The sequence below is a fragment of the Martes martes genome (genome assembly GCF_963455335.1).
Source record: "Martes martes genome assembly, chromosome: 13".
NCBI lineage: Eukaryota > Metazoa > Chordata > Mammalia > Carnivora > Mustelidae > Martes > Martes martes.
Genome location: NC_137901.1, coordinates 64,376,916 through 64,389,524, shown reverse-complemented (window position 1 = coordinate 64,389,524; position 12,609 = coordinate 64,376,916). Strand labels below are relative to the sequence as shown.

Here is a 12,609-nt window from a genome sequence, read left to right as displayed (position 1 = left end):
GAGGAAATAAATTATTGTTTAAGTCATCCGGTCTGGTATTTTGTTATGGAAGTCTGATCAAAATAACAGTCTCCTTCCAGATAAGTCACTTTGAGGTCGGCGTCCCACTGGCATACCATCATTCACCACTTCCTTCCCAAAAGAGAAATCCCTGAGATATTAGGCTGCTTGTGGCTTTTTAGGGACCTTACTTCTCTCAGGGCAGGACATACACATAACAAGGTGACAAATATGCAGGTGTAAATGGACTCTGGATGCTGGAAATGTAGCCATACCAGATTATGAACTTGCACTGGGCCATCTGCAACTGGCCAGTTACAGGAAGGTACCATGTGATCGAATGTTTTCTCTGTTCTGCCCTGTTGTTGTGACCCAAACTATAATGGCCATGCACCCCTTCTGGGATGAGCCAGAAACAAGAAAGGATGCATCCCCTTATTGGTACATGGCATGATTCCATCATCAGGAACCAGGTCTGCTCAACAACTTATCCCACTATTTCCTCACTAGGCCAGAAGGGCTAGAGACCAGCCATCCTAACAGTACCACTAGACAGACCCAGAACACTCAGCCAGTAAGATCAGTAACTCATATAGCAAGCAAGCATAGTTTAATTTTGGAAACTGCAGCATAGGGCTGAAGTGCCCTATGAAGCACCCTATGAGTACAATGTGCAAAACATTACTAAACTTTTTAGTTTGAGATAACTGTTGAGTAACATGCAGTCTTGATTACTGTAGCTATAAGTTAAGACTTGAGACTGGGGAGACTGATTCCTCCTAGTTTATTCTTTTTCAAAACTGCTTTAGTTTTTCTAGTTCCTTTACCTTTCTATTCAAATTTTAGATAATTTTGTCTACATGTACAAAAAGTCTTGCTGAAATTCTCACAGGAATTGCATTCAACTTGCGTATCAATTTAGGGGAACTGACATCTTGAGTATTCTAATCCATGAACATGATATGCCTGTCCATTTATTTCAATCTTCTTTAATTAGTTTTTTTGGTGTTTTTGTAGTTTTGGCATATAAGTCCTATAAATGTCTGCTAGATTTACACCAAAGTACTGTTTTTCTTTTTTTAAAGATTTTTAGAGATGGAGAACTCATGTGTGCATGGGGGTAGAGGGAGAATCCCAAGCAGACTCCGTGCTGAACATGGAGCCTGATGCCACAACCCTGAGATCATGACCTGAGCCAAAGAGTTGGTTGCTCAACCAACCGCACTGCCCAGGTGCCCCCAAAGTATTCCTTTTCTTATTGAGTGAATGTAAATGGTAACATATTTTTGAGTGCCCACTGTTCACCAATAGTACATAGAAATACAATTGATTTTTGCATGTTTATCTTGTATCCTATGACCCTGCTGAGCTCATCATTAGTGTTAGCAGGTTTTTTGTAGATCTCTTGGGATTTTCTATGTAGGCAATCATGTCATCTACAAATAGGAAGAGTTTACTTATTTACTTATTACAATTTATTTTAGAGAGAGAGTGTGTGTGTGAGCAGGAGGAGGGGCAGAAGTAGAGAGATAATCCTGAAGCAGAATCCCTGGTGAGTGCAGAGTCCAACGTGGAGCTCAATCCCAGGACCCTGAGATTAAATATTATTTTTTAAATTATTTATTTATTTGTCAGAGAGAGAGAGAGAGAGAGAGAGCGAGCGAGCACTGGCAGACGGAGGCAAGGGAGAAGCAGGCTCCCTGCCGAGTAAGGAGCCCGATGTGGGACTCGATCCCAGGACGCTGGGATCATGACCTGAGCCGAAGGCAGCTGCTCAACCAACTGAGCCACCCAGGCGTCCCGGACCCTGAGATTAAGACCCAAGCCAAAATCAAGAGTCGGCACCCAACTGACTGAGCCACCCAGCCACCCCCAAACAGGGACAGTTTCTTTCTGATCTGTAAGTTTTTATTTTAATTTTCTTGCCCAACTGCACTGGCTAGGTACAAGAGTGATGAGAGCAGACATCTTTGTTTTGTCCCTGATCATAGGCAGAAAACATTCAGTCTTTCACCATTAAGTAGGTTAGCTATAGGATATTTTGTATATACTCTTTATTATATTGAAGTAGTTTCCCTCTAGTCTCATTTTTCTTCAAGTTTTCATCAAGAATGACTGTTTTGTTAATTTTTTTTCTGCAACAAATTGATATCGTCTGGTTTTTCTTTTTTAGTCTGTTAATACGGTAGATTATGTTGACTGATTTTCAAACATTTAACTAGATTTGCATCCCCAGAATAACAAACCCTATTTGGGTCATTGGTGTACAATTCTTTTTATATATTGCTGAATTCTGTTTGCTACTCTTTTGTTAAGGATTTATGTGTCCCAGCGCCTGGGTGGCTCAGTCATTTCTGCCTCACTCTTGATCTTAGCTCAGTTCCTGATCTCGGGATTGTGAGTTCAAGCCCTGCATTGGCTCTGTTCTGAGCACGAAACCTACTTTAAGGATTTTATTTATTTATTTGTCAGAGAGAGAGAGACAGAGAGTGCACGCACAAGCAGGCAGTGTGGCAGAAAGAGGCAGAGAGAGAAGCAGGCTCCCCACTGAGCAAGGAGCGATGCCAGGACTGGATCCCAGGGCCCTGGGATCATGACCTGACCCAAAGGTAGTGGCTTAACTGATGGAGCCACCCAGGCGTCCCTGAAACCTACTTTAAAAAAAAAGGATTTATGTCTATATGGGGCACCTGGGTGGCTCAGTGGGTTAAGCCTCTGCCTTCGGCTCAGGTCGTGATCTCAGGGTCCTGGGATCGAGCCCCACATCGGGCTCTCTGCACAGCAGGGAGCCTGCTTCCCCCTCTCTCTCTTTCTCTGTTGAATAAATAAATAAAATCTTCAAAAAAAAAAAAGGATTCATGTCTATAATCATTAGGGATACTGGTCTACAATTTATTTCTGTACTGTCTTTAGTTTTGATAACAAGGTAGTATGAGCTTTGTGAAATGCATGGGAGGGGGCAGTAAAATTCATTGGGAAGTGTTCCCTCTTCTATTTTCTGGAGAAGACTGCAGAGAATTTATGTTAGTTCTTCTTTAAATGTTTGGTAAAGGGCGCCTGGGTGGCTCAGTGGGTTGAGCCGCTGCCTTCGGCTCGGGTCATGGTCTCGGGGTCCTGGGATCGAGTCCCGCGTCGGGCTCTCTGCTCGGCGGGGAGCCTGCTTCCCTCTCTCTCTCTCTGCCTGCCTCTGTCTACTGTGATCTCTCTCTGTCAAATAAATAAATAAATAAATAAAAAATAAATGTTTGGTAAAATTCTCCAGAGCCACTATTTGTGCCTGGAAATTTCCTTTTGGAGAGGTTTTTAAATTATGAATCATATTTCTTAATAGTGATAGGGCAATTCAAATTATCTATTTGATAATGACTGAACTGTGGTAGCATATGTTTTACAAGAAATTGCTCCATTTTGTCTAAATAGTCAAACTTATGTGTGTAGAGCTTTTGTGGTACTCCCTTTTGATACCTGCCGAGTCTGTAGTGAACTTGATAATTTTTGTTTTCATCTTTTGTTGTTAGTCCTGCTAGGTGTGTCAATTTTACTGAGCTTTTTCAAAGTATCAGCTGTATTTCATTAATTTTCTCCATCGTTTTTCTGTTTTTAATGTTGTTGATTTCTGCTCTATTAAGCCCAGCCTTCTGCTTGCTTTGGTTTTATTTTGCTCTTCTTTTTCTCAATTCTTGAAGCAGGAGCTTAGATTATAAATCTGAAACTTTCTACTTTTCTACTGTAAACTCTGATGCTACAGATTACCCTGTCAGGACTACTTTAGCTGTATCCAATTTTGGTACGTGATTATTTTCATTCAGGTTCATGTATCCACTTATCTCCCTTTAGGTTTCCTCTCTGAACCATGAATTAGTTAGAAACATGTTGCTGAGTTTACAAGCATTTGAGTCCCTTCTGGTTGAAGAACACATAATGCACAATTTCAATTCTTTTAAATTTGTTGAGGTTTGTTTTATGACCCATGACATGGTTTGTATGGTGTATGTCCCATAGGAAGTTAAAGAGAGTATGTGCATTTTGCTGTGACAGATGCAGTGTTCCACAAATGCTTGACACTGTCAGCTGCTGGTGGTGGGTTTCTATTATCTTGCTCATTTTCTTTTCTTTTTTTTAAAAAAATATTTTATTTATTTATTCGACAGAGAAAGAGACAAGTAGGCAGAGCAACAGATGGGGGCGGGGGGGGGGGAAGCAAACTCCCTGCTGAGCAGAGAGCCCAATGTGGGGCTCGATCCCAAGACCCTGGGATCATGACCTGAGCTGAAGGAAGAGGATTTAACCCACTGAGCCACCCAGGTGCCCCTCATCTTGCTCATTTTCTGTCTAGTTGCTCTATCAGTTGTTGAGAGACAGAGATATCAAAGTCTGCACTGTAATTGTGGATTGGTCTGTTTCTCCCTTCAGTTCTGTTTTTGCTTCCCATCTTTTCCGGCTCTGCTGTTTGGTGCACACATATTTAGGATCGCTATGTCTTGGCGGACTGACCTTTTTATCATTACAGACCCCCCAACCCTTATCTGTGGCTTTGCTTTCCAGTCTGTTACCTGTTGCCAACTTTGGTCTGGAAGCAGATGACCCTCCTTCTGAGGTATCATCAGAAGATCACAGTAGGCTAACCCTATAGCTCACTTGATCTCATCACGTAGGCATTTTATCGTCTCAAATCATCACAAGAACAAGGGTGAGTACAGTACACTAAGGTATTCTGAGAGAGACCACATTCATACTTCTATTACAGTACTGTTAAAATTGTCCTATTATTGTTAATCTCTTACTGTACCTAGTTTATAAACTTTACCGTAAGTAGGTATGCATAAGAAAAAACATGGTATACATCGGACTAGGCACTATCTGCAGTTTCATGCACACACTGGGGGCCTTGGAACATATTCCCTATGGAGAAGCGGGTACAACTGTACTTCATCTCTCTACCTATGGTCATTTGCTTTGCTCTTAAGTCTGCCTCATCTGATACTAATGCTACCGTTTCTGCTTTCTTCTGACCAATGCCTGAATGATGTATCTTTTCTGTGTTCTTACATCCAACTTACTTATATCATTATATTTGAAATAAGTTTCTTGTAGATAATCTATCATTTAAAAAATGCACTCTGCTCAGTTGGTAGAACATGTGACTCTTGATCTTGGGGTCGTGAGTTCGAGCCCCATGTTGGGTGCAGAGGTTACTTTAAAAAATGAAGTGTTGGGGTGCCTGGGTGGCTCAATGGGTTAAAGCCTCTGCCTTTGGCTCAGGTCATGATCCCAGGGTCCTGGGATCAAGCCCCACACCGGGCTCTCTGCTCAGAAGGGAGTCTGCTTCCCTCCTCTCTCTCTGCCTGCTTCTCTGCCTATTTGTGATCTCCGTCTGTCAAATAAATAAATAAAATCTTTAAAACAAAACAAAAAATAAAAATAAATAAAAAATGAAGTGTTGAGGGGCGCATGGGTGGCTTAGTCATTAGGCATCTGCCTTTGGCTCGGGTCATGATCCTGGGCTCCTGGGATTGAGCCCCGCATCGGGCTCCCAGCTCATCGGGAGGCCTGCTTCTCCCTCTCTCACTCCCCCTGTGTTCCCTCTCTCGTTGAGTCTCTCTCTGTTAAATAAATAAATAAAATATTTTTTTAAAAAATGAAGTGTTGAAAAAAATGCACTCGGAGAATCTCTTTTTTTTTAACTGGTAATTACTGACATATTAAGGCTTACATCTGTCACTTTGTTTTTGTTTTTCCTGTTTTCTTTTCTTGCCTTCCTGTGGGTTACTTGGAACATTTTTTAGGATTCCATTTTGATTTATCTGTAGTATTTCTGAACATATCTCTTCGTGTAGAATTTTCAAGTGCCCTTCTATATGTAACATCATATACACATAACTTATCAGTCTATGGTTTCTTCATTTTTACCAATTCAAGTGAAGTATAGAAACCTTACCTCTCATCACATCCCTTTACATTTCCCCATTTATAATACAAGTATCTTAATAAATTTCCTCTACATATGTTTAGAACCACATCAGACAGCATTACCATGTTTGCATCAACTGTTGAACATATTTAGAAAACTCAAGAGGAGAAAGCAAGCTTATTATATTTACCCGTACCTTTGCTTATCATATTCATTCTTCCTTCATGATGTTCCGAAGTTTCTTTTATAATACCCTTTTTTAAGATAAGATTTATTTGAGAGAAATAGAGCACGCGCACATAGAGGGGAAGTGAGAGGGAGAAGCAGGCTCCCCACTGAGTACAGAGCCTGATGCAGGGCTTGATCCCAGGACCCTGAGATCATGACCCAAGCCAAACGCAGACACTTAACCGACTGAGCCACCCAGGTGCCCCTCCTTCTTTAAAAAAAAAAAAAAATTTATTTGAGAGGGAGTCAGCGAGTGAGAGCACAAGCAGGTGGAGGGGCAGAGGTAGAAGGAGGAGACTCCCCAATGAGCAGGGAGCCTGATGCAGGGCTAGATCCCAGGACTCTGGGATCATGCCCTGAGCTGAAGGCAAACACTTAACCAACTGAGCCACCCAGGTGCCCTATCATCTCCCTTCTTTTAGGTTAGGTCTCTAGGTGATAGTATTCCTTCATCTGAGGATTTCCCTTTCATTCCTGAAGGATATTTTTACTGGGTGTAAGATTCAAGATCGGCAGTCCTTTTCTTCCAGTGCTCGAAAAACCACGTGCCATTTCCTCCAGCCTCCGTGGTTTTGGATGAGAAATCTGCTGTCAGCCTAGGTCTTTCCCTCTAAGTCAGGTGTTCTTTTTCTCGGCTTACAAGATCTTTTCGTTGGGTTTAGTTTTCAGAAGTTTAACTAAGATAGGCCTTGGCATGGATTTCTTTGGGTTTATGTTGCTGGGATCCACTCGGCTTCCTGAATCTGTCACTTGGGGTTTTTAAGCATCCAAAGGGAACACATGGACACAAATCTCTAGAGCCTGCTTCCTATAGCCAGGCCCCACAGAGTTAACCTGCAGGGCCCTGGTCACCCCTGGCCTGTGTGCAGGAGAAGATGCCACACCTTCTCCTGGGGCAGCTCAGGGCCCTGCCTTGGGATGCCCTCAGCCCCTGGTGGGGCCACACTGGCATCCACATGTTCTTGTTCAGCAGCTCATCCTTTCTGGAGGATTTTAACACACCCCAAGTAGGCTGGCTATTGAGACAGATGATGTCATACTTCACCAGTGACTCACATAAGCTCTCTTCCATGTCCTTCTAAGAGAAGATAACCTTGAATTCATTGTTAACAGCTTCCTTCCAAAAAGTTTGTTTGGAGCCAAATCCTGGTTCTGAAGACTGTCCTGGTTCTGGAGGACATGTAGTTCATTCACGGCGCTCAACATTTTCAGTCCCTTGGTGATATGATAGAAGTATCTCACACCCACCATAGTTACTTGAAATTTCAAAGTAAATGAAATATGATCACAAAGAACACCAGTGATTCTGAACATGCAATTTTAACTCCCATGCCAGGGGCACAGCTTCCTAATCACCAATTAAGAATTACAGCTCTTAGACAGGCTAAGTACCACTGTGGGCTGATGAAGAGCTTGCAGAACAAAATTATTTTGGTTCTCCAAGGGTTTGTACCAAATTACACTTAGTGTGGGATAGGATATGTTACCAGAGGACTCCTTTGAGGAACAGCTCAAAGAAACTCCTGGCAGTGTTCCCAGAAAGATACAGGTCTTCACTGCGTTATACAGCATCCTCTTTCTGAGAGCCAGGGGGAAAGGTGCTTTTGGATGCAAGCAGTACATTGTGATTCTGTCGCTTCTGAGCCTCAAGTGGCTGCTCATCTTGACCACACCAGGAACTGCAGAACCAATCATCCCGTCACTTTCTGCCCAGTTCTAAAGGGCCGAGTGGCATGCCCTCCCCTCACCGTACGCCTACTGAACTGAGAATATGAACCAGAACACTGGCTTCATTTTGCATCTTCTCATTTCATTTTCTGTCTCATCCAATTTTCCCTAATGACATCTTTTGCATTTGCTTTATTCTTTCGTACCCAGCGTTCCCATGTAAGATGCCTTCTCCCTTCTAAAATAGGGTGGGAGTAGAAATAAATAGTTTGAGCTTTCTACATTTTATTGAAGAAGCATAACATGATAATACGTGTACGGAGTCTGTTTGAACAGCTAAGTTCCTATGCCATGGCCTATGGCCAGGTTCTATGCTAAATGTTGTAAGAAGAGCAGTGATAAAAAAAACCCAGCTCTCTGACCTCGAGGGGTTGAAACAGGGAGAAAGATGAATTAACAATGAACTCTAACACACACCAGCGGAGATAAGCCGGGAATGGTGTAACAGAGGCTGTGCAGCACTGGCCATGGCCTGGGGCTCATCAGCTGTCCTGTCCCCATGTTGGAGTATCACCAACGCACCATACCTGCCCTGTCTATGTTCATGACAACCTCTTGGAACCCCTCATCCCAACTCCCCCTGGCCATATCCTCTCTCTAGCCCACTAACCCATGGGCCCTGGATGACAGGCACCTGGCTCTTGGGTCTTGTTCCCAGAGCTGGGCAGAGGCCCTTGGACTCAGGCCTGGCACATCAAGTGCCAGGAGATGACCACAGGAAGCACCCTGATTCCTACAGAAAGCTCAACACAACCATGTATCAACAACTACACACATTCTTCCCTGAGGAAATCCCTCTGGGAGAACAAAGTTGTAAGCAATTATGTTCTCTGCCATGGAAAGGTCTAACAGTAGCAGGAGTCTGAGCATCAGAAAATCGTGCACTAATTATGAAGACCAAAGAAACCAGAGAGATACTTATAAGTGAATTAAAATAAAATTATACTTACACTATAACTACAAGTCTGTTAAGTATGTTTGCACATGCAAATGACTGGCAGGGAAATTATTAGCAGGGATGGTGAGATTCTGGACAGTCTCAACTTTCCTTCACTTAAAAATGATACTCATGGGGCGCCTGGATGCCTCAGTGGGTTAAAACCTCTGCCTTCAGCTCAGGTCATGATCTCAGGGTCCTGGGATTGAGCCCCGCATCGGGCTCTCTGCTTAGTGGGGAGCCTGCTTCCTCCTCTCTCTCTCTCTGCCTGCCTCTCTGCCTACTTGTGATCTCTGTCTGCCAAATAAATAAATAAAATCTTTTAAAAAAATGATACTCACTGGGGTTTTTCATTGTTGTTTGGTTTGGATCTAAATATAAATAATCTGTTTATTGCAAAAAGTCTGAAAGATTCAGGAAAACAATATAAGAAAAAATAAACACAGGTGCAATCCTCCTTCCTCGTTGGGATGAGAATGCAGCACTCCAGCGAACATCTCCTATGTTTTTGTCTGCTCCTTTGCATGGAGTCATGCTCAGACTTTGGGAGCCAGGGAAAAGCAGGAACCTGACCCAGGACTTACAAAGCAAGGATGGGAAGAGGAAGAACAGAGCAAGGACAGACCTTATGGGGCCCAGCAAGGTACGAGCACACACACAGAACATCGTGAAAAACCAGAGGGGTGGACAGGGCTGCTGGGAGGTCTGTCGATGGCCATGCGGCCAAACTGGTCTAAGCAGCATCAAGGTCATCATCAAGCTCTGTGGACAGACAGCCTGAATCGTGACTGGCCCCTGACCCACCCACGCTCAGTGGGAGAGGAAGGAACCTGAAGCTCATGGGTCCAACCCTCAGATTATGGGGAGGCAGAAGCAGGATTTGAATGCAGAGTCCACACCCTCCCCATCTATGCCACAAAGCTTTGAATGTCGTGTTCAGAGTCCAGGATCCCAATAAGCAGTACGTAAGAAAAAGGACCGTTCCACCACAGTCGGGCCTGGGCTGCGCAGAGCCCAACATTACCATTCATGTTCCAGGTAAAGGCATCTCGCAGCTTCTGCCCGTCGATCTCCATGTCCAGCCGGATGGGGACCAACACCTCAGGCTGGGATGCGTTCTCATGGATCACAGCTGGGTCATGGTCGTCAAAGCTGGAAGTGAAGTGGCAACAAATTCAGCAAGGGGTGCTGTGGTTCTCCACGCTCAGGACCTCCCTCCCTGCACTGCTGGTCACTGCGAACCTGGCCAGAGGGGAAAAGCCCACTTCTTATGGCGACTCATTGAGTGAGAGCTGAGCTGGCAGAGACGAGCCAGCAGGGGTCCTGCAGCCACAAGGGCAGAGCTCACACTTCAAGGACATATAGGGAAGGGAGAAGGAGTTGCGGCCGTGGGCAGTGAGCTATAACCCTGATGCACCCCAAAGGAAAGGAGATTTAAGCCCCAGAGCAGGCAGAATTTTCACAGAAAACTGTAGGAAAGGAATCATATTTCCAGAAGAAGAATACTTGAGCAAAAGCCAAGGGGCAGGAGCAGTGAGGAGCTGTTGGGGGAGTAAAAGCCAGAGCGCTGGAGGCGGAGTGCAGACTGGAAGGAAGAGGGGAAGCAGCGTGGGGAATGCAGAGAGGCTACAGGTGTCCAAGTACCCACGCTTCTCCACCTCAGGCTACGGAATCCAGCCTCTTCCCTGAGGGAGCCCCAGGAGAATCCAAAGCAAGGCAGTTCTGTGGTCATAACCGTATTTTAGGTAGACAAAGAGGGAACAGACTGGGGTGGGGAAGGGGATGGGGAAGATGCCGGAGGGTAAGGGGACCCTAAGGGAGTCTGTGGAATACAGAGGGCTGACACCTGCTCTCAGGTGGGGCAAAGGTGACAGACAAACAAAGGCCAGACACCAAGGCTCTAGGAAGCACGGATAGGGAAAGGGACAAGGGTGGCTGTTTTAAAGGGGGGAAAGCAGTGCTGAGGAAGTGACGTCAAAAAGCGAAAGGAAGGAAAGAGAAAAGTGAAGGAAGAGGGAAAAGGGGTCAGCGATGCAGATGTTGGCAAGGGGTGAACTCTTGGCAGAGGTAACTACAGGGCAGAAGCTTCTGGGTGGCTCTGAAGGCAGCATGGAGGTTCATATGCCTGAGGCAGAGTGAGGGCAGCGAGAGAGGGAGCCAGAGAGCGGTAGCCGCTATAAGGACTCCAGCCCTGGCAGACACGTGACGGGGCATCTGGAAGACCTGCAACAGGAGCGGCACCATCTGCCCTGGGGCGAGGGGGCCCACATCTGAGTGGGGGGCTGGCTGAGGGTGGTACAATTCCGGACACTTGGAAGGCTGAGAAGGCAGGAATCTGCTGAGACTAGCTCTGGGGCATGAGAAGAAGGAAGAGTTCTGGGGTTTGGGCCTGAGCACAGGAAGGCTGGGATTACTATGTCCTGGGTTGGACAGTCTGCGAACAGCATGTGACAGACACCTGAGGACAGTGTGTAGGGGTGAGGCCGGGCTGCAGAGATGAAAGTGGGGGTGGACACTTAAAAAATGCCTCCCAAGGGCGCCTGGGTGGCTCAGTGGGTTAAGCCGCTGCCTTCGGCTCAGGTCATGATCTCAGGGTCCTGGGATCCAGTCCCGCATCGGGCTCTCTGCTCAGCAGGGAGCCTGCTTCCCCCTCTCTCTCTGCCCGCTTCTCTGCCTACTTGTGATCTCTGTCTGTCAAATAAATAAATAAAATCTTTAAAAAAAAAAAATGCCTCCCAAAAGACATCTAGTCCTAATCTCTAGAACCTGTGATCATTATATGGCAAAAGGGGGGAGAGGGGACTTTGCAAATTTAATTAAGGATCTTAAGAGGAGAAGATTCTGCAAGTAACCCTGAAGCACCTCACAAGCGTCCTTTTAAGAGAAGACAGGGAGACTTCGCACACTCAGACGAGGAGGCCCTGTGCCCACTGGGGCACATACTGGTGATGCAACCACAAGCCACCATGGGCCAAAACAGGCAGGAACTGCTTCCCCCAAGAGCCTCCAGAGGGAGGAGGGTCCAGCCAACACCTTGATTTTGCTGCACTGAAACTCCTGCCCCCGAACTGTGAGAAATACACGTGCGTTGTTTTAAGCCACCCAGCTTGTGGTGATCTGCTCCAGCGGCCGCAGGGAACAAACCAGAGGGTTCTCAGCGGGATGGCATCTGAAACCACAAGGGAAGATCCAAGGGCTGCACCTTAAGGAGCACCACTGGAGGTGCTGGGGACAGGAGAGAGCAGTGAGACTAAAGCAGGCAGAGCCTTGGAGCAGCAGCAAGCCGGACACTGGCTGTCCTCGAAGCCGAGGGGGACAAGTTTCGAGAAGGCAGCATAGCGATTTAGGGAACACAAGGTCAAAGCAGAGGGAAGAGGCTAAAACTGAGGTGGAATCCATGGCGGGGAAGGGTTTGAGGCATGCTCACCACAGAGGGAAGGTTCTCTTCTTGTCCCGGCCCATGCGGTTCCTGTTGATGGTCGTGGAGCAGGGCACAGCGTCCAGATGGTGGGAGCTGTTGGGCAAGGTGGGCACCCACTGACTGTTCCTCTTGGCTTTCTGTTCCCTAGGGAGATGCGAGAAACGCCCCTGCTCAGTCTAGGAGCCCATTACTGGCCATGGCTCCAAGTCATGGTCAGTGGACACCTACTGCACCCCTGCCGGGTTCCAGGACCCTGTGGGGGCCCCTAAGCACCCCAGATTCTGCACATGTCTACTCCTCAGGCTCCAACTGGCACCAATTCAGAGGCACCCGGGCTAGACAAAGGGTGCAGGGACCCCAGACAGCAGAGCAGCTCCCAGACCA

The 12,609-nt window shown here is 46.1% G+C and overlaps 1 protein-coding gene across 2 annotated transcripts in view; it reads right to left on the bottom strand.

The window, feature by feature from the left end:
- Nucleotides 1-12,609, bottom strand: part of SMARCB1 (SWI/SNF related BAF chromatin remodeling complex subunit B1) — a 36,706-nt gene that overhangs the window by 13,855 nt on the left and 10,242 nt on the right. For both annotated transcript variants that reach the window (XM_080822256.1, XM_080822255.1), the window contains exons 4-5: nt 12,232-12,369; nt 9,829-9,956 (exon numbers count right to left, since the gene is read on the bottom strand). In XM_080822256.1, the coding sequence (XP_080678382.1) occupies nt 9,829-9,956; nt 12,232-12,369 (266 nt within the window). The remainder of the gene's footprint in view (nt 1-9,828; nt 9,957-12,231; nt 12,370-12,609) is intronic.